Source organism: Plecotus auritus (genome assembly GCF_963455305.1).
Source record: "Plecotus auritus genome assembly, chromosome: 1".
NCBI classification, from domain to species: domain Eukaryota; kingdom Metazoa; phylum Chordata; class Mammalia; order Chiroptera; family Vespertilionidae; genus Plecotus; species Plecotus auritus.
The window spans coordinates 197038624-197060938 of record NC_137770.1 but is presented as its reverse complement, the minus strand read 5'-3'; the positions used below and the strand labels follow the sequence as shown (position 1 = coordinate 197060938).

General features: G+C 38.2%; 1 protein-coding gene across 6 annotated transcripts in view; it reads left to right on the top strand.

The window, feature by feature from the left end:
* Positions 1 to 22315, top strand: part of MRPL1 (mitochondrial ribosomal protein L1) — a 69530-nt gene that overhangs the window by 9853 nt on the left and 37362 nt on the right. For 4 of the 6 annotated variants that reach the window (XM_080650196.1, XM_080650197.1, XM_080650195.1 and 1 more), the window contains 4 exons: positions 6808 to 7066; positions 9441 to 9524; positions 11070 to 11141; positions 12032 to 12143. In XM_080650196.1, coding sequence (XP_080506322.1) covers positions 6808 to 7066; positions 9441 to 9524; positions 11070 to 11141; positions 12032 to 12143 — 527 coding nt within the window. The remainder of the gene's footprint in view (positions 1 to 6807; positions 7067 to 9440; positions 9525 to 11069; positions 11142 to 12031; positions 12144 to 22315) is intronic. The other 2 variants (XM_080650199.1, XM_080650198.1) reach the window with 1 other exon arrangement.

The window sequence follows — 22315 nt, the reverse complement described above, 5'->3', positions numbered from 1 at the left end:
TGAAAAGGCCCTACGAATGGAGTGTGAACTTTCCTTGTGTTTGTATCTTCCAAGGGGGTTTACACTGTCACCCTCACCCTAAAATTTTAGCTGATTTCTTTTCCTTACCTGCTTTCCTTTCTCTCATACTCTGCTAGGGGTGGAACTTGCCCTGGTGGTATGCGTGGGGGCGGGAGAGTGTGGATGGACTCCTTGGATTTCAGGCTACTCATTTGCCCTGTGATCTCAGCTCTGTGATGGATTCAAGAAGTGGTGATTTTTATTTCACTCTTTCTTACTGTTAAAGTTCTTTCCAGCCTTTTTTTTTTTTTTTTTTACTTTCATTTATTTGTATTATTTATGACTGGGTTTTATTCTGTCAGCTTTTATATTGTAAGTGGAAGCAGAACTTCTGCATTTAGTTTAATGAATAAACCAGTATCATAAATGTTAGTGAATTTATTTATGTGATATACACTGAGAAATACAAATTCCAGACATTTGCATTCCATTAATAATTACATGCCCTAGGCATTTTCTCTTTAGTGCTGTTTAATTAAGTTTACTTTGACAGAAGTTGTATGCTTTCCTCCTTCCTCCCCCATCCCAACCCTTTAATTCTTCAATGTCAAAGGTTTCTTTCCTTCAAAGAACTTGGATCTCTGGAGTCATAGATCTTCAAAGGTCTTGAAGAGAGCTTTATTATAGCGCTGATTTTTTTTCTTATAATTCTTTATTTGAATGTAACCATGGAATTATTTTTCTTTTCATGCTTTTGGAATTAGGGGACAGATGAGGCAGGCAGAAAGTTATTACCTGAGCACAGTCCCTTTTACTCATTTAATCTTTGTGGTTTAGTTACCCAGGTAACTGCAGCTAAATTCTCTTCTCTTTGATTCAGGCTGCCAGGTGTTTCTCCCTCATTTTCCAAAAAAAGCCTTTCTAGTATGATTTATTTTAGGCTCTGAGAATTATAGTTTTTAAGCTCTCCTGATAGGGCCTTGCATAATTACATGAACATGAACAACAACAAAGTTCTTCTGGACATGATTCTTATGAATAAAGATAGACACTTTTTGGAGAGTCATGGAAAATAGGCAGTTGGTCTCTGAAATTATTATTAATGGATTTTGTTCGTTCCAGGTTTTTCAGTTTCTTCCTTTTTTTTCTTTCTTTCTTTACGTTTTGCAAATATTTGTTAATTTAAAAATTATATTTCAGCCCCTGGGAATTTCATATTAATTGCAAATTAATGGACAGGTTCAGCCATGAATGAAAATTTAGTGGTGAAATCAGCATTTATGTAAAGTAAATCTGTAGGTTACAGCTAGGACTCATTTTTTTAAAAATTCTTTATTATTTAAAGTATTACATATGAATCCTTTTCCCCCATTGACCTCTCCCTACTCGTTCCCACCCCCACCCTCACCCCATACATGCCCTCACCCCCCGCTACTGACTGTGTCCATGGGTTATGCTTATATGCATGCATACTAGTCCTTTGGTTGATCTCTCCTTCCCCTTCCCCCCAAGTCCTTCCCCTTTCCCCCTGAGGTTGGATGGTCTGTTCGATGCTTCTATGTCTCTGGATCTATTTTAGTTCACCAGTTTATGTTGTTCATTATATTCCACATATGAGTGAGATCATGTGATGTTTATCTTTCTCTGCCTGGCTTATTTTGCTTAGCATAATGCTCTCCAGTGCCATCCATGCTGTTGCAAATGGTAAGATTTCCTACTTTTATACAGCAGCTTAGTATTCCATTGTGTAGATGTACCACAGTTTGTTAATCCACTCATCTGCTGATGGGCACTTAGGCTGTTTCCAAATCTTAGCTATGGTAAATTGTGCTGCTGTGAACATAGGGGTGCATATGTCCTTTCGGATTGCTATTTCTGGTTTCTTGCGATATATTCCTAGAAGTGGGATTACTGGGTCGAATGGGAGATCCATTTTTAGTTTTTTTGAGGAAACTCCATACTGTTTTCCACAGTGGCTGCACCAGTCTGCATTCCCACCAGCAGTGAAGGAGGGTTCCTTTTTTCCCCCGAATCCTTGCCAGCACTTGTCGTTTGTTGATTTGTTGATGATAGCCATTCTGACAGCTGTGAGATGGTACCTCATTGCCATTTTCACTTGTATCTCTCAGATGATTAGTGACTTTGAGCATGTTTTCATATGTCTCTTGGCTTTCTGTATGTCCTTTTTTGTAAGGGGTCTATTTAGGTCCTTTGCCCATTTTTTGATTGGATTGTTTATCTTCCTTTTGTTAAATTGTATGAGTTCTCTATAAATTTTGGAGATTAAACCTTTATCGGATATAACATTGGCAAATATGTTCTCCCATGCAGTGGGCTTTCTTGTTTTGTTGATGGTTTTTTTTTGCTGTGCAAAAGTTTTTTTACTTTGATGTAGTCCCATTTATTTTCTCCTTACAGCTAGGACTCTTATTCATTTTGTTTATTTTAGGTAGAGAGTTTATTACTAAAACAGGTTCTCTAGGCTTCTTCTATTGGCTTCACTGCTCTTTTACTAAATATAAAATAAAAATGTGATTTCTCCAGTTTGGAAGGTTTCAGGATTTTGTGGAGTACTTCCCAGGTAGCTGAGGCATGTTGCCTCCATTCACTTGCGCTCCTGCTTAGACTTAGACAATGAACATTGGCATTATCTCCTATTCTGTTAAATTGCTCTTTAGCTGAGAGAATATTATTATTAGTTGTGGTAATGAGGTTTCATTGAGTCTAAAAGTGAGAATGGAATTAACTTTGGAATGGTTTTTGAGGTACTTTTTAAAAAGTTATTTTACTGCATCCACTTCTTTCACATAAATTTTATAGAACCTTGTATTAATTTTCTTTTGCTGCTATAACCAATATATTGTGGCTTAAAACAACACAAGCTTATTATCTTGCAGTTTTGTAGGTCAGAAGCCTAACATGGATTTCACTAGGCTAAGATCAGGGTGTCAGCAGGGCTTCATTCCATTCTAGAGGTTCTATGGAAGAATTTGCTTCCTTTCCATTCCCAGCATTGAGAGGCCACCTACATTCCGTGGCTCCTTACCCCAGGTTCTCCACCTTCAAAGCCTGGAATGGCAAATTGATTCTCTTTTCATGCTTGAATTTCTCTTATCTCTTACCATCTTGGTCAGATGCAGGTGGGAAAGGGGAAAGTTTCTCTGCTTTTAAGGATTCGGTATGATTAGATTAGGCCCACCTGGATAATTCAGGATACTCTCCCATTTTCAGATCTTTAAAGTTAATCACATCTGCAAAGTCCTTTTTGCCATGTAGAGATGGCTATCTTTGGGAAGCCATTATTCTGTCTACCACAGAACCCAAACATCCTTATAGAATACTAGAGGCCCGATGCACTAAGATTCATGCAAGAATAGGCCTTCCTTCCCCTGGCTGCTGGCACCAGCTTCCCTCTGGCACCTGGGACCTGGGCCTTTGCTTTGGCCACTGTCTTCCACTTTTGCTCCAGCTGGAGCTGCCTTCTGCCTTTGCTCTGGCCCTGGCGCCCTCCTGTAGCTCCCTCCACCTCCCGCCCCTCCCCCCATCATAGCAACCGCCTGTGTGTGTGCGCTGCCCAGAGGCCTGGAATAGCCAGGGCGAGGTGGAATGCCTGTGTCGTCGCCATGGCGACAACACAAGCATCCCGGCCTGGCCGCCTCCATCTTTGTTGCGTCAATTTGCATATTCCCTCCTTATTGGCTGTGGGTGCCACCATCTTTGTCATGGAGTGATCGTCAATTTGCATATTGCCCTTTTATTAGATAGGATTATTTCACTGATTTAACACATTAAGCACCCTGTCAGTCACCGGTGACTGACACTATACTTTCCATCTGGAAGACAAAACAGGCTGGGCGCTTAACGTGTTTTAAAGTGCTTATGGTTAAGAGATTATAGGTGTGATTTGACTTAATGCTGAGAAAATATATCACCTCTAGTTCTGTCTTTTCTTCTTAGCTTCAAACTCTTACCTGCAATTACCTGTTGAACATATTTTCTTAGATATTTTGTAAGCACCTTGTTAGCTTTTGTTACATAACAAACCACCCCACAATTATTTGTCATTGCCCACATATGGGTCAGCTGATGTAAGCTAGGTTTGGATGGGTGTCTCTGATGACCTTGGCTGGGCAAGCTGTGCATCTGTGAGTAGGCAGGTCAAGTGAGAATTGTCTAACTTAGCCTGGGGCTCTCTGGGGGCAGCTGTGTTTCACATGTCTCATCTTCCCACCTTTGGGTTAGCCCAGGCATGTTCTTATGAAAATGGCAGAAATACAAACATGTAAGTGGAAACACATGAAGCCTCGTGTAACCTAAGCTTAGAGCAGAGAAACGGTCACTTTTGCTTATTCTATTGTCCAAACTAGTCACATGGCCAAGTCAAGGTGCTGGGAAAGATACTTTTATCTTTTTAAATAGGAGGAATTTAGCAAAGGAACTTGAATGGATAAAGGGGTGTAAACAATAATATAAACAGAGCCACTTTAAAGTAGAGTTGGAGCTGCCATCCCAGAGGAACTTGCCTTGCAGGTCTACTCCTCAGACCTTTGGAATGTTAAAACTGGGCAAAATAACCTTTAGACTGGGCCTAAAGCAATCTTATATCCCAAACAATGTTTGCAAAGATAACAAGAAAGCAGATAATATAGCTATAACTATTTGAGTTTCTGCCTGGGTCAGTTTTTCCAGAATCACTATTAGTTTGTATCTCAAATAAATGCTTGCTGCCTCTCTCTCACTCTGGCCTTTTATTTTTTTGTTAACAGGGGATAAAGAATTGGGGCTAGTGATGTAATTAACCCCACACTCACCTCTGTACTACCTTCCCGTTTTACTTTATTTCTGGTCTTAGTTAATGATACTACTCTATGCCTAGTCATCTAAGCCAGAAAACTAAGAAGTATTTTAGAATCTTCTCTTTCCCCTTTTCCTATATTCAGTATCTACCTTGTAAATATTTTTCTAAACTCTCACCTATTACCCTCATTGCTCTGGTTCAGGCTGTCATATCTTCTTGAGAAGAAAGGGAGGGAATAGTCTCTTACTTGTCCCTAATCTAGTTTCCTTTGAATCCATTCTTGTATTGCAGCTGGAATACTCTACTTGCAATATATTGCCTCTAGAGGATGCCCTCTGGGATGAGAGTCACCAACTTTTATCTTCTGCTGTTTCCTGTCTTTTGCTTTACTCTTCGTTCAAGAGTCAATAAAATAAGGCCAGTGGGTCAAAAAAATCTAGTCCACAATCTCTGTTTGTATGGTTCATGAACTAAGAATGGTTTTATGTTTTTAAATGACTGGAAAAAATGAAAAAGAACAGTCATTTAAAAATGTAACAGCCGAAACCGGTTTGGCTCAGTGGATAGAGCGTCAGCCTGCGGACTGAGGAGTCCCGGGTTCGATTCCGGTCAAGGGCATGTACCTTCGTTGCGGGCACATCTCCAGTGGGAGGCGTGCAGGAGGCAGCTGATCGATGTTTCTCTCTCATCGATGTTTCTAACTCTCTATCCCTCTCCCTTCCTCTCTGTAAAAAAATCAATAAAATATATTTTTTTTAAAAAAAAGTAACATTTTTGTGACACATGAAAGTTGTGAAATCTAAACCAGTGTTCATAAATAAAATTTTATTGGAATACAACTATGTTCATTCATTTTTGTATATGGCTGCTTTCATATTATAATGGCAAAGTTGAGTCATTGAAACAAGAGACCATAAAATACTTGCTATCTCGTTCTTTACAGAAAAAGGTTGCCAGCCCTTGCTCTAGTCAAGTAGAACTTTCTGTACTATTCTATTTCACGCCTCAACATGTTTATTATGTTGTTTCTTTGCCTGGCTAACTGTTCTCTTAAATAATAGCTTTATTGAGATACAACTAACATATTATGAAGTTCATCCATTTAAAGTGTACATTTCAGTGGTTTGTAGTATATTAATAGAGTTGTGCATCACTGTAATTTTAGAGCATATTCATTACCTTCCCAAAAAACCCCATGTTCATTAGTGGTCACTTCTCATTTCCCTAATCCTCTCCCCCAAGCCTTAGACAATCACTAAATCTACTTTCATCTTCATAGATTTGCCCATTCTTGATATTTCATGTAAATGGAATCATACAATATGTGGGGTTTTGTGACTTTCATCTTCATTTACATAATGTTTTTAAGGTTTATACATATTGTAGCAGATATCAGTATTTCATTCTTTTCATTGCTGATTAACATACCATTGTATGTATGTAACATGTACCCATTTGTGATATGATGGACATCCATTTTGTTTTTACTTTTTGACGATAATGAATAATGCTGTTATGAATATTTGTGTACAATTTTTTGTGTGGTCATAATTTTTCATTTCTCTTAGGGGTAGGGTTAGAATTTGAATTAAAGTCTGGGCAAATTCTTCTTTATTCTTCAAGAATTGACTTTGGGATCTTCTCTTCCAGATCCCTTTCCTAGCCTCCTAAGCTGGATTAAATGTTCATTCCCTATTGCTCAAATAACACTTGTAGTACTTTACACAGGATATTGACATTATCTGTTTGCATGTTTATTCCTCTGTTCCTCTGAGTTTCTGGAGAGCAGCATCAATGCCTTATTCGACTTTGTATCAACTGCAAACAGTACAAAAATTCACTTAATATTTGTTGAGCTAGAAAAACTGTAAAGTAGTCTATGCTTTTAAATTAAAATAAACTTTATATTTTGTTATTTTTTTTGTCTTATATACATGTTTTTTTTTTCTTTTTTCAGTCTCTTGGGATACATATTGAGATAACTGTTCTTGAATTTATCTTTTTTCAAGGCCTGAAAAGAAAACAAAAAAAGGTACCAAAGAAAAAGCGTCAAATGAAAAACAAGATGACATAGAAAAAATAAAGTCAATCCCCTTTATGGAAGGTGAACCTGAGGATGATGTTTACTTAAAACGCTTATATCCAAGACAGATGTATGAGGTGGAGAAAGCTATTCATTTACTTAAGAAATTTCAAATTCTGGACTTTACATATCCAAAGCAAGGTGTTTATCTTGATTTGACACTGGACATGGCACTGGGGAAGAAGGTATATAGACCCAAAATAAATTTATATGTGAATAGTAGTTGTATGAATTGACATTTCTTAATGTTTTAATTCTTGCCTTTTATAATAATTTTTAGAAAAACTTATGCTCTTTCTATACTTCAGCATGAGAAATATGTATGTTTGCTTTTTAACTTCCAAATATAAAATAGAATGTTAAGCATACACTCATAGTTGATGAACATATATCTCCTATTCAGCAGAAAATCATTGGTATAAAGTTCAACAAAAATAATATTAAAATTGAGGTATTACTATAACTTTGAAAAATTACTTAAGCTGCCTGTGTGTCCTGTTCCTTCTCTGTAAATGAGAGTTTTGGATTAGATCATTGCCCTTCAGGTATTTCCTTAGAGTCCTGGATTGAGACTAAGTTTGCATGAGTGGGGTGCCAGACCCCTCACTTGCTTCAATCAGAACTTCTCTGCTTTATCTGTTTGTATATTGCAGTTCCATGGAAGACTTTTGTTTATAAAACTCTAAAAGTAGGAAAGACATTTGATTAGAATTGATGTCCATTATAGCTCTAAATTTTGTAAGCTTCTCACTTAAGAAATCTAATTTTCTTGGAAATGATATTTAAATTTTTATTTTCAGGGTCTTTTTTGGTCAAACTAGAAGGTGTAAGTTTTGGAATGCAATTGAATAACCTCAATAATAACATTAATGATTGAGCATGTAAGAGGAGGCAGGATAGAGTCAGATTACAGTACAGGCCAGCATCTTGTTGTCACCGCTTATTAACTCTTTGAACTTGAGTTTCTGGTTTTACCTCTTCAAATCTCAGTTTTTTCATCTCTTTAAAAAGGGAGATAAAAAGCTTTGTTCATATGGTTATAACAACGATTGAATGTGGTCATGCATGTAAGGACTTGGTAGGTGTTTAATAATAACAGTCAACATTACTGGAAAGTTTTTATGTACCAACCACCATACTAATGCTTTGCATGCATTTTCTCATTTAATCCTTTAATACTTTCAGAAGAAGCCAGGACACAAAAAGTAAAGTAACTTGCTCAAGGTCAGAGAGTAGGGGTAGGGTTAGAATTTGAATTAAAGTCTGTCTCATTTCTTAGAAACAGTTTATACTAGCCATGTTATAATTTTATTTTATATCACAGTGTTACTGTTTGTTTATTTAAAAAATGTTGTGGTGTCCAAGATGATCACTTTCTCAGTCAATTGTTAATATATTTCATAAATGGAAGCCACTTGTAAACTAGACACATTGAAAGGATACTGTTGTCTTCCTAAGACATTTTCTTAATCTGGATAGACTGCTTGTAACAAGCCAGTATTCTCCAGGGAATGCTATTATGATTGCTTGCCATTGAAAAATTTACTGAAACCAGTTGTGACATGTTAATGGCAAAGGAATGCCAGTGAACAAAATTGAGTTGCATGTCTGATAGAATGTGTACTTAAGAGTTGGTGCTTTCTTGTCTGAAAAACCCTCAGAAGGTTATCTCTACTCAAAATAAACTAAAAATACAATCTTTCAGTTTTAATTAGGGAACACCCCTTTTCTCTTTTTTTCAGACCTTAAGACTGCATCAAAATTATGGACTTAGAACTTGTTTCCATGTAAAGTTTCCCTAAGAGATCTGAGCCACAAGCCTAGACAGGCAGGACTTTGACCAAATGACTGAACAAATTAGTTCTGAGGCCCTGTGGAATCTCCGCCCATATTAGGGTGCCTCAAGTGCATGCTACTGTTTATTTTAGATGTTCCAATTTTCTCCCCACAGATGTCTGAAAGTGGTAGGTGGTTTAGGTTGTTTCCAAATAGACCCACTCAGAAGAGCCTTTCAGGCTTGGCATTCTGTCTTGGATGTAGAGTTAATATCACCAGATTGTTTAGAGCCAGTGATGGAGATAGTGTGTCCTCCTGAGCAGATCAGCTGGATATTGTCTATTGTTCAGTACGCACAGTTGCATTCATGTCCTCGTTGATGGTGTCAAAAGATTACATGTTCTTTTAAATTTAATTCAAAGTGGCAAAAATTATTGGCATCCATGTAGAAAGCATTGTACTAGGTGCCGGGGAAGATATGGATATGCAAATACATCTTTCAATATATGAGACACTGATGAATGATGTATAGATAGAAGCCAAGTACCTTGGGAGTATGGAGCTAGGAAGAGAGATTTAGATTTTCATGATGGTTTCTTACAAAAGAAATAAAATCTCTTATGCCTTAAATTATAATCAGTGAATAGTTCTGGATTAATGAGAGGATATGTGGTAGAATTGAAACATTAAAAAACAAAACATGTTAGTTCTGTTTTTTACAGATGTGAGAGGCACAGAAAAGATGAATATTTCACAATTATTTTTCCATTGTTGTGTATTTAGAAAAAAGTGGAGCCATTTGCCAGTGTTGTTAGTTTGCCATACCCATTCGTTTCAGAAATCAATAAAGTTGCTGTATTTACAGGGGTGAGTAACCTTTATCAACTTTTTATATCGTTTAACTTGCTTAATATAACATTAATAAGTGATTAGAATAACTGAATGAGTAGAGTTAGAGAAAATTCTAGCATTCACCAAGTCTTATTTTCCTCATTTGAACCTCAAAGCCGTAAGATGACTCATTTGAGGTTATGTCATTAAAGTAAGAAAAAGCTAAACTAGAACATTAACTTCATCATCATTTCTTCTACCCTATTCTGTTACTCACAGAAAAAGCTGAAGGGAAGTACAGAATTTATTCTACTAGCTCCTGCTTCTGACTCAAAACTCTTCAAACAATAAAATTATTTTGGGCCCATGTAGTGCTTTGAAGACACAGAAACCACACTTTAAAAAATATCTAGTGTGGAAAGTGAAGAACGTTAAGGCTATAACAAATACAGTAATAACAGGTTTTTTTGTCAAACTTTTTGTATTTATAAACATTTATTTATAATGGGTTTATTTTATTTTGTAAGGTATTTTGATTCTTCTCCATCTGTCTCACTTTCAAGGAAGAAATTCTTTACTTTTTTTTTTTTTCCAGAAAAGTGGAGCATATACCTGTTGGAATGCCACAAAACTTGATTAACTAAGGGAGTGATACATTTCACAGTAAAACCAAATGGTATAAATGGAATATAGAGAAAGAAAATAACTAATGCTGTGTAGTTTTCTTTGAATTTTCAGACAACAGGCTAAATTTTGGTTCTATAATTTATTAAAAATATTTTTCTCTTCCTGACCAGTGTGGCTCAGTTGGTTGGGCATCATCTCTTGTACTGAAGGGTTGCTGCTTAGATTCCTGGTCAGGGCACAAGCCCACGTTGTGAGCTTAATTCCTGGTAGGGGGCGTGCAGGAGGCAGGCGATAGATGTTTCCCTCTCACATCCATTTTTTCTCCCCGTCTCCCTTCCTCTCTCTAAAAATCAGTTTAAAAAAATCTTTAAAAATAAATTTTTCTCTCTATATTGGTTTGATAAAATATCTCCATTTAAGGAGCAAAATTAAATATATTTTAATTTTTACTTTTGTAAGATGATATATTTATGGTATGAGAGACTTAGGCTGAACTACTTGGTAGTTCCTCATGCATTTTTTAAAAAAATATTTTTATTGATTTCAGAGAGAAAGGGAGAGAGAGATAGAAACATTAATGATGAGAGAGAATCATTGATTAGCTGCCTCTTCCATACTCTCTACTGGTGATCGAGCCTGCAACCCCGGGCATGTGCCCTTGACTGGAATTGAACCTGGAATCCTTCAGTCCGCAGGCCAATGCTCTATTCACTGAGCCAAACTGGCTAGGGCCGCATGCATTTTTTAGGTATTTGCTCATGTTACAAGAAATACCTCAATTACCTAAAAACTAAACTTGTTCTGGATGTAATATTTCTGATGCATCTCATTGAAAATTGATGCATTTCCAATTAAAAGTAAAAGCCACAGTTTTTATTTTGAGCTGTAATATTATTTCTGACAAAATACTTGAAAGCAGACTGGATTGATGTTTAAACTATTGTATTTTGGTAGAATGCATCAGAGATTAAAATAGCAGAAGAACATGGAGCTGCGTTTGCAGGAGGAACTAATCTGATTCAGAAGGTACAGTGTTATTTTCACGTTCATTAGTTATATGAATTGTTTTGTTATCTTTGCCATCCATTTATTTATTACATGTTTTAGAACTAGTATTGGAAAGTCTTGGAGTAGAAATTTCACATACCGTTCTTTGACATTTCAAAATTGCCTCTGCTTAATATTTCTAGCGATGAGAGCCCTAGTTCTGGATCCACACTGCCTTTGTTTGAATTCTGGGTCTGTCCCTTATAAGTACACAGACTGACTCATCCTCCCTAAGTCTTCAATTTCCGAATCAGGAATGTGTGGTCAATATTAGTACTTGTCTCATAGGATTATTGTGAAGACTGGATTAATTAAACCATGTTAAATATTGAGCTGAATGCTTGGCATGTGATAAGTGTTTGCTTAATGTAAGTTATTGTTAAGAGGAATACAGAATGTTATTTAGGGAATAAAGAATTTATAAAAATAAAGAATAGTAACAGGAAGATAAAATTTCAGAGTCACAGCTTAATTTTGCCAGGGTTCAAGTCTTTAGGGTTCACTGTAATCCCAAACCACAGCTTTGAATGACGTATTGTGGTAAGATTGAAGCAAAAGGAATCATTGGTAAAATATTTGTTGCCTAGGAAGTACTATTCTAAAAAGTTGCTTCATTTTATAATCAACTAAATTTTTAAATGGAAGAATTAAACCCATTAAATACATATATTTTAAATGGATATGACTATTTTTAAGAGAAAAGATCAGAAAATGTTTTGCTTCTAATAGTTTTCATAATTAGTAAATGTGTTCATATGATCCTTGTTTAAAGGAAAAACATTGTGTTTAATGTGTGTTTTCTAAATTATAAGGGGAATTACTACATTATACTTTATTTTCAGAAGGTTATCTTTTATCTTGATTTTTAGATTTTGGATGATGAAATTGAACCAGACTTTTATGTAGCTGTTCCAGAAATTATGCCTGAGCTTAATCCATTAAAGAAGAAACTGAAAAAAAGATTTCCAAAGCTTAATCGAAGTAAGGGAAAATTCTTTTTCATTATTTCAATATGCTATGAACAACTTTCTAACATATATTTTGTTAGAAAACAAAATTGCTAATATATATGTAGAATAAGTAATATGTCCTGCTATTTGAGTTTTATGTTATGTGAGAACATGCAGATTTGATTTTTTCCCTCTTGACATTGATGTTGGTAATCTATTGTAATTTGCAATAATTACTATATAATACTTTAAATTTAGGCCATGTTTTAACTTGAAATTAAGTGAAAGTATTAACCACTAGACATGTTATAATCATACTGTTTTTGACCTCTTTATCAATATAATAGGTATGCTAATTTATGTCAGCATTCAACTCATAAATGAATGCTTACAGTGTGCATGGCTCTGCAGATTTTTTTCCTTATCATGTTAAGCGCCATATCAGTCACCGGTGACTGACCCTATACTTTCCATTTGGGCCTTGTTAGTCTCCGGCTGCCAGCATATCAGTGAAATCGGATATTGTGGGCTAAACAGAAAGGAAGACAAAACAGGCTTGGCACTTAACGTGTTAAGGAACTTTTCCCTTATGGATATTTCTCCCTTATGAAATCTAGTAAGAAAAGTAACATCCTATATAATAAAAGCCTAATATGCAAATTGTCGGTTCAACCGGGAGTTCCACCACTTGCTATGATGTGCACTGACTACCAGGGGGCGGCGTGGAACATGACGGGCATCAGCGATGCGGCGCTGACAGCGGGCGGCAGTGGAGGTGCTGCCAGCCCTGATGGGCCCTGATGAGAGTGGGACTGTGACAGAATGGTGGAGCAGGTGATCGGGCAGTGCCAGGCCAAGGTGGGTGCGAGCAGGGCCCGATCGCCCTGCCAATTGCCCCACAGACAGCAACCATCAGCGGCAGCAGTGGGGGGTGGGGCCACCGCCTGGCTCCAGGTGCTGAGGGAGCCGGTTGGGGGCCCGATGACTCAGGCAGAGGGGGGCACATGGTGGCCCAGGGGCCCAGGTGCTGCCCAGGGCCCAGAGGTCAGCTGGGACCTGCCCTTTTACGCCAGATGCTCGCGCTTCAATTGCCAGCCAGGCCTAGGGACGAATTTCTTGCACCAGGCCTCTAGTTGCTACGTAAATAGCTATGTTTTAAAGCAGTGGTCGGTAAACTCATTAGTCAACAGAGCCGAATATCAACAGTACAACGATTGAAATGTCTTTTGAGAGCCAAATTTTTAAACTTAAACTATATAGGTAGGTACATTATTATTAACTTAATTAGGTTATTCCTAAACTGGCCTTTGCTAAGAATTCAAGGGGCCAAAGAACCGCATGTGGCTCGAAAGCTGCAGTTTGCCAACCACTGTTTTAAAGTATAACATCCTATCTAATAAAGAGGGAATATGGTAATTGACCATCACTTCATCACAAAGATGGCTGCACCCACAGCTGAGGCCAAATTCCCATAAGAAGCCCTAACGAGCAATTAGCAGGGACCTGAGGCTACGCCCTCCACCACCCTCGTGGGGCTTGACTGGGGACCTCAGGCCACGCTCCCTGCCCTGGTGTCAGGCTGGGGGACCTCAGGCTGCACCCCCTGCACCGGCACCAGGCCAGGGAACCTGAGGCCATGCCCCCCACCTGGCGGGGCTTGATGGGGGACCTCAAGGTGCGCTTCCCGTCCTGGTGCTGGGCTAGGGGACCTCAGGCTGCTACCCTGCCCCAGTGCCAGGCTGGGGGACCTCAGGCTGAGCCCCCCACCAGGTGGGGCTTGACAGGGGACTTCAGGCCGCACCCCCCATCCCGGCACCAGGCTGGGGGACCTCAGACCACACCCCCCGCCCCAGCACTGGACCAGGGGACCTGAGGCTGCGCCCCCCCCCCACCTGACTGGGCTTGTCAGGGGACCTCAGGCCTTTGCCCCCCACCCAGCGGGGCTTGACAGGGGACCTCAGGCCATGCCCCCCACCCAGCGGGGCTTGACAGGGGATCTCAAGGTGCACCCTCAGTGCTGGGTCAGGGGAACTCAGGCCGTGCCCCCTGCCCAGCGGGGCTTGATGGGGGACCTCAAGGCACGCCCCCTGCCCTGGTCTGGGCTGGGGGACCTCAGGCCATGCCCCCTATCCTGGCGCCAGGCCAGGGGACCTGAAGCTACACCCCCTGCACGGCGGGGCTTGACAAGAGTGGGACTGGCCGGGTCTGGATCTAGCCCAATGGGATGGGGGGGCCCGCTGGGTCTGGGTCTCACGTGATTTTGAGGTGCATGTGGGTGGGCGGGGACTTGACTCTGGGTCCCATGGTGTGCCCCAGACTCTGACATGGGACCCACACAATACATTTTACTAATTTTCTTTCATCTCTGACACTTCTATTATAGAGAAAGGGAAAATAGCAATATTAAATTATTTCCTCTAATTAATCCCCTTTTAATGTTCACGAATTTCGTGCACTGGGCCACTAGTAAATGATAAACTCACAAGGTGCTGAAGATTTTAAGTAGAAGAAGAATTTACATATAGGTGAGGAAGTTAGCATTTAAACTGATCGTGAATAATTGGATGCATAGATTAAGGGAAATATTTTTTAAGTATGAAACTGAACTGTAGTTTTGCTGCCTGCTGCAATGAAAGCCAAACTTGTGAGACAGGTGCTAGCAAGAAGGAAAGTGGTTTATTCAAGTGCCAGCAACTTGAGATGGGGGACTCCTGTCCCAAAGCCCATCTTATTAGTTCTTGTCAAACCAGATAATTATATAAGGTAAAAGGGAAGTGGGAATTGAGTTGAGGGGAGTGGCAGGGATTTTTCTGTGGACCGGATGTGCAGTTTGACTCAGCTAGTCATCCTGTTCCTGATACTAATTTTGCTCTCTTGTGGTTGGCCGGTGCGTCTCCACATCTGGTGGTGACAAGAAACAAGAACAGTGTGCTTTGCTAAGATACTTAGGCAAAAATATGTGATTTCACAATAAATCTCTACTTTATTATTAGTTAGCTTTTGCTAGAATTTCAAGGTTAGTTTGGCAGTAACAAGAAGAAATAATCTATTAATCATAGACATTGAAGTAAGTCAGAAATTATAGTCCATGTACAAGAAATATTAGTTAGTTCTCTTTAGCTGTATTGAAAGATATCCCTACATTGATATGAAAGAGAATAATGGGAAATTGTGTTGGAAAGGTAGATTGATGTCATATTGAGAAGGATCTGGAATAAGATCCTAGTAAGCTTGGACTTTTATTTTTTTCTATATTCAGCAGAATCCCTTAGAAGTTTTTAAGGTGGGGAATTCTTTACAAGTTTAATCTAGCAAGATTCATAAGATGTATTGGCATCAATCAAAACTAGAAGCAGGGAGACATAATCACCAGAGACTAATAAAGTTAATGTTTAAACTAAAGTCTTCATAATGAGACTGGAATGAAGAGGACAAATGTCAAATATATTAGGACTGCACTAAGTAATTAAAAATGGACAGGAAAGACAGAAAGGGAGGAGTCAAATGGTGCTGGTATTTTTTTTTACTGTATATCTGCTATAGATAGGTATTATTTCAAATAAAATTTCATAGTATAAACAGAACAAGTATTTTAATATTGTTTTAGTAGATTGGGCTTCACATTTTAACTCTGCTTGAGCTGAAAATTCCTACCAAAATTCTTCAGACATGGTAGCCACTAACACCATGGATTATAGATTATGTTTTGTACTTTAAACAATTTCATATGTACTCTCCAATTCTTTTGTTGTACTAGAGTTTTATTTGTTTATTTTGATAGCCTGCTTTGATAACACATCCTTATTAGATATTGAACTGAGGTTTGGCACTTTTTATTAGGGATTTCCATTATAATAGTTTTTGTTGTCATGGAATCAGATGTAATTTTTCTAAGTAAGACCTGAAATTGAACATTATTTTAAAAATTAAATGTGAATTACAGTTCAATTTGATGAAAATATTTCTCATAATTTTTTCTAATTAAATTCAAGCTCAACAAAACCAAACAATACTAAATATAGTCAATTAAAACTGAAACCAAATGCTAAATATATCTGTATTTAGCTATCTCCTTTTTTTGCATGGTGAACTTGCTTTACACAGAAGTTAATTTTGTCACCTTTGCTACTTCATCTATTCTCTGAACAACCCTTTAGGCCTTTATGGTTTTTAGCCTTGAGGGTTGTTTTGGTTTTTTTTAATTAGATTTTCATCACAAAATTAGGCACTGTTGTTTTTAGTCTGAAAAATTGCTAATTTTTATTAATGAGCTTTATTTTTACTTTCACAATGAGTCATAGTTTCTGTACACCAAGGTCAAGTTACCTAGGTATACTCCCCCCCCCACCTTTGTTTAACAAAACATCTTGAAAAAACAGAGAGACCTTTCTCCTTCTAGATTTTTCTGTTCACCCCCACATGATCTGTGTAACAGCACTGGCAAAACATTCGTGTTCTTTAAACATGAAGACAAATGATTAACCTGTCAAAATGTTAAAACAAAATACACCAGATGTGCATTAGAACAAATGAAGCTTGTATTATGCATTTTCAGAGCTTGTTCTGATTCTTGTTTAGGAACATTTGATTCTCCTTATAGCCAACAAAAGACTTTAGGGTAAAATAGAAATAACATTTTGAGCAAATGGATGAAATTAAAAAACAAACAAGCCCCTACAGCTAAGTTCATTAGTTTCCCATTTTGTCCTACATTTTGTTTTAGTAATGGGAGTGGGTGTAACCATCTTGGCTGGATTAAATGTCCACATTTTGCAGCATGTTTAGTGCTGCAGCTTTATTTGTTTTATTTATTATCTTAATTGTTCACATAACTGTAGTCAAGTTCTCTGTTTTTAAATGCGCATTTGGCTTGTTTTTTAGTATTACTTTTTTATTTCAGAAAAAAAGACATTTAAAACTTGCTTTTTAAAATTTCTTGGAAGAAAGTGGGTTTCCTTTTGCTTGTAAACTAGCTTCCCTCTAACCCCATAACATCATTGCCTGCTGAAATTCTTTTATCTCTAATATCAATATGTTTTGTTGATATTTTTGACATTTTTATTCCTAATTTTATATATTATTTAGAATTTACTTAAACCAAAAATACTAGTATGAAAAATATTTTGATTTAATTGAGTCAGTCTTCTATTATTCATATTGAACCATGCTAGGGTGCTACCTGTATATATAAAAGCATAATATGCAAATCGACCAGTCGGCTATGACACGCACTGACCACCAGGCGGCAGACACTCAATGCGGGAGCTGCCCCCAGCCCGCAGGCCCTGATCGCCCAGTGGGGAACAGGGGAACCGGGGTGGGTGGCGGTGGATGCAGGCGGCACCGGGACCCCGATCACCCTACTGGTCGCCCCACACATAGAAGGTAACCAGCGGCGGGGGTCGGGGCTGGGGAGCAGGCAGGAACGGCCAACCTCTTGGTTCCTCCCCCTGGCTGGCAGGCTCCGATCACCTGATGGGGAACCAGGAACTGTGGGTGGGTGACAGCTGACGTGAGCGGTGCTGGGGCGCGATCACCCTGCCGGTCGCCCCACACACACAGGGCGACCCATGGCAGGGGGTGGGGCCAGCTGCTGGCAGCCGGGGAAGATGGCCCTGATTGCTGGCCAGGCCTAGGGACCCTACCTATGCATGAATTTCATTCACTGAGCCTCTAGTAGTATATGAAAATAGTTGAATTCTTTTAAACCATACTCAGTTATTGATAGGTGGGAATAGGAACATGATTAAAAAATTGGACCCTCTAATGTGTATTTCTCTTAATACATAGCTCTTAGAATTGAATGTTAGTACTCTATTTGGAGTCTTATCAAAAGGATATTCCAGCAGACTTGTCCAACGAGTATTCACATCTACTGCCTTTTGTAAGGAAGTGGTGTTGTGTCGTATTTGAGAGTAATGGATGTAAAATTGTTGAAATCTAATGTGAAATATTTTTAACACATAGACTAAACATGGTATTGCTTGCATTATTTAAACAATTAGAACTCCTTTTGGTTATATTAAAAAATACTGAAAAGGGACTTTTTGCAGAGTAATCAATTTGAAATTTTTCTAAATTTCCCCCACTTGTGTATTAGTTTAAAAAGTATTTATGTGTGAAAGATTCCAATGATGATTAAGTACGGTTATAATTTTTATAGATGAATTATTGATGTATTACAGCTGGTTCTGTTATTCTTTCCTTCATTTCCTTTACTACAGCTGCCCTTCCTCATACACATTAAATATTCTCTCTTTTCAGGTCTTTGGACTTATTGTCTCATCTGTGTATAATGCTCTTTGCTTATTTTCCTGGCTCACTTTCTCATTCAAATATTACCTAAACAAAAATGCCTTCCATGACCATATATTTTTTTTTTTTAAACCTCACCAAAGGACATGCTTGAGAGAGACAGAGAGAGAGGAATGTCACTGTGAGAGAGAAACATTGATCAGTTGCCTTCCATCCGTGTCCAGACTGGGGATTTAACCTGCAGCCCTGGTATGTGCCTAGGATGACGCTCAACCAACTGAGCCACTCTAGCCAGGCCATAACTATCTCATATGGGATATTACCATCACTTCCCATTAACACTGGATTTCTCATTTTATGTTTTTATATTATTTTTAGGACTACACTTAGGCATCTTACATTCTTTATTTGTGGTTGTGTATTTGGTTCTTCCCATTAGAGTAAGGGCATTTTTTGGTTTTGTCCACTACTGTATTTTTATGGCCTAGAATAGTACCTGGCACATAGTAGGTGCTCAATAAATATTTATACAGTGCATGAACATTTAGTGCAGCATTCAGTTGATAGAAGATATAGATTAAATACTGCAACTGAAGAGTATATTTATCTATAATTTTTAGGGTTTTTTTTTTTTTTTTTAAGATTAGGATAATTGTATTTATAGGTATTGAGTATCTGCTATGTGCCAAGCCTGGAGTGTAATGGCTGTGAAAAAGACAGACAAGACCCTTGCTGTCTTGGAGCAAAGCGTTTTGTTTTCTGCAGTATATAAACTGACTTAACTGAACATTTCGCTAAACAAATAAACTGAAAACAAAACACATCCCCCAACACTTTCATTTCATTCAGCTATCCTTTCTAGCTACGATCTTAATCCTTTCTGTTGTTTCATACAAGTTTTTCAAATAGTGGTCTTCAGTGCTGTCTCCATTTCCTTAGCTAATGTTATTCTTTCTTTTATCCTTCTCTCCCGTATTCAGCTAAAATGTGGTTCTCAGTAATAATCACGGGTCTTTTTTTTGCTGCATTTAAAGATTTGTTCTTAGTGTTTTTTCTTTCTTGAAACTTTCTTTTACACTAAGTGATCTTCACTTACCTCCTTTCTCAGTAGATATTCCTTCTTTGTTTTCCCTAGCTTCTGTTATTCGCCTTGCTTCTTCCCTGCAATATTCCCTAGTAAAGAAGAAGAGAGAAAGTACATCTGGGTGAAATACCTGACAATATAGTTTCTTACATGTTATGTTCATTATGGAAATCAAATTAGAGGAAGAGAAAGTAACAAGGAAAAAGTAGAAGGACATAAAAGTACAGAGAAGAAGGAGAGCAATTACGTAGTAATAAGGGGTAGAAAATCCCTAGAAATAAGAGTGAAGATTTAACATTGGGTAATACTGAAAAACAGAATAGATTAGTGGTTAACATAGACCTCTATCAGACTTGGTTTTGACACTTACTGTGACATTGAAAAAATTATTTAAAACATTTTTGTGCCTCTGTTTATTCATCTACAAAATGGGTTTTATGCTCCCCATGGTGTTTTTGTTATATAATGTACACAAGAACTTTACATAACCTGGGTATATAGCAAGTTTATAATAATATATGTGCCTTGGTTATTATTGACTTCCTACAAGTCCTAAAGTAACTACTCATGCTCCATAATTACTTTAGAACTCATTCCTTTTCATGTCTTCAAATATCATTCTTACCTTCATAACTCATTTATTGAATAACCATATAATTTGAGTACTTACTGTGTTCCAGGCAGTACACTTAGTACTGAGGATTGAAAGATGAAACGATAGTTCCCATCTTTAAGGAGGTAAAAATTGAACAGTGAGAGAAATGAGAACAAAAATGCTATAGTAAAATGCAGAAAGTGTATCAGTGGAAAAGGTATAATGCACTGAGAGGAATGCGGGACTACTTTGTAGAATCAGGTCATATAAAGAAGGTACCAGCTATGTTGAGCATTTAAGCACGAATAGGCATTTTCTTTCCTGACATGCCTGGGGAGAACATTGCAGGTAGAGGAAATGGCCTGTATTAATGAACAAAAGTATGAGTGAGCCAGTTATTCTCAGGAAATTAAAAGTAGCTTTCTATCATTTTGTACATAAAGTATTATCAGATTATGGTGGTCACTGAGGTTAGATAGTGATAGGCAGTGGGCCAGATCATGGAGGGCTTTGTGTACCATGCCATGGAGATTTGATTTTATCCTCTATGTAGGTAGGAACCATTGAAAAATGTTGCTCAGAAGGATGATATAAGATTTGCTTATTAGAATGTCTATATGTGCAAGCTATGTAAATGATAGAGTGGTGATTTGAGGACAATGAAACCCTAAGAACAGAGACCAGTGAGGAGGCCAATGCAGTAGGCTAGGTAAAAGATGGATAAAGACAGAATCTGAAAAGTGGCAGTAATGACAGAGAAGAGGAAGGCTGTTGTGGGATATAGAAGAGGTAGGAATAATGGGAGTTATTGATTAGCTGTTGGGGTAAGGGATAGGGAAGAATCTAGAATGATCCCCTAATTTCTGTCTTGAGTAGCACAGTGAATACTATTTTAAAGATAGATACACAGGCGATGAAGCAGGTTTGGGTGAGATAGGGAGGATGGAGATAGGCTGGCACAAACTTACTCTGTTTTCCTGGAAGAAGTCAGTATTAAGATGAAGTAGGTTGTGATAAATAATTGTGCACATTGTAATCTCTAGGGCATGAAAAACACATACACAAAAAAGAGATATTTCTTCAAACTAAATAGAGGAATAAAAATGATATACTAAAAACTTCGTGTTTAAAATAAAAGAAGGCAGTAAAGAAAGAACAGAGGAATAAATGAGATGAGACAAATAGAAAATACATTAAAATAAAGACCTAAATCCAGCCATATCAATATTTAGGTTAACTGGAAATGGTATAAACACTTCAACCAAAAGGCAGAAATGATAAGACTACAAAAAAGCAATCCAATTATATGTTGTCTACAGGAGACACACTTGATATTCAAACACAAATAGGCTGAAAGTATAATGAAAAGTAAAGATACACCATGAAAGCAGTAAGTGTTAGAGAGTTGGGTTAACTATACTAATATCTGAAAAATAGACTTTTAAGACAAGGAATTTACTAGAGAAAAAGATGGATGGATATCTTATAATAATAAAAGGACATACTTGTCTAAAACAGAGCTACAAAATACATGAAGCAAAAACTGACAGAATTGAAGGAGAAATGTACTAATCATCAAGTACAGTTAGAAATTTTAGTATTCTTTTCCCAGTAACTGATAGAATCCTATATAATAAAAAGCTAATATGCAAATAGACATCATGCCCTCACACTAATGACCGATCAGCATGAGGCTGCGTGCGCGGCAGGTGCATGCGGGTGGGCGGGGCTGCGTGCACGACCAGTCACCAGGAGATGCATGGAACACCTCTCAGTCCCTCCCTCCCGGCTCTCGTGGGTGGCGGCGGCTCGCTCCCACCTCCCACCTCCCGCGGCGGGCGGTCTGCGCGCGATTTCGCATGCTGGGTCACTAGTCTATGTGTATAAAAGCCTAGGTGACCGTTATGACCAAACGACCAGAACAACCGGTTGACCAGTTGCTACGACGCACACTGACCACAAGGGGGCAGATGCTCAATGCAAGAGCTGCCCCCTGGTGGTAAGTGTGTTCCCAAAGCCAACCTCCCGCGGCCCTTCCCTCTGGATGGCCAACTTCCTGCAGTACCTACCCCCGGCTGGCTGGCCCCCCGATAGGCCTTGATCACTGGCCAGGCTGAGGGACCCCACCCATGCACGAATTCATGCACCAGGCCTCTAGTCTATAGATAAGAAAAACCATAAGATACAGAAGACTTGAGTAATACTATCAACAAACATGGCCTAATATTTATAGAACACTTTCCCCTACAATAAAAAGTGTTGTTTGGCC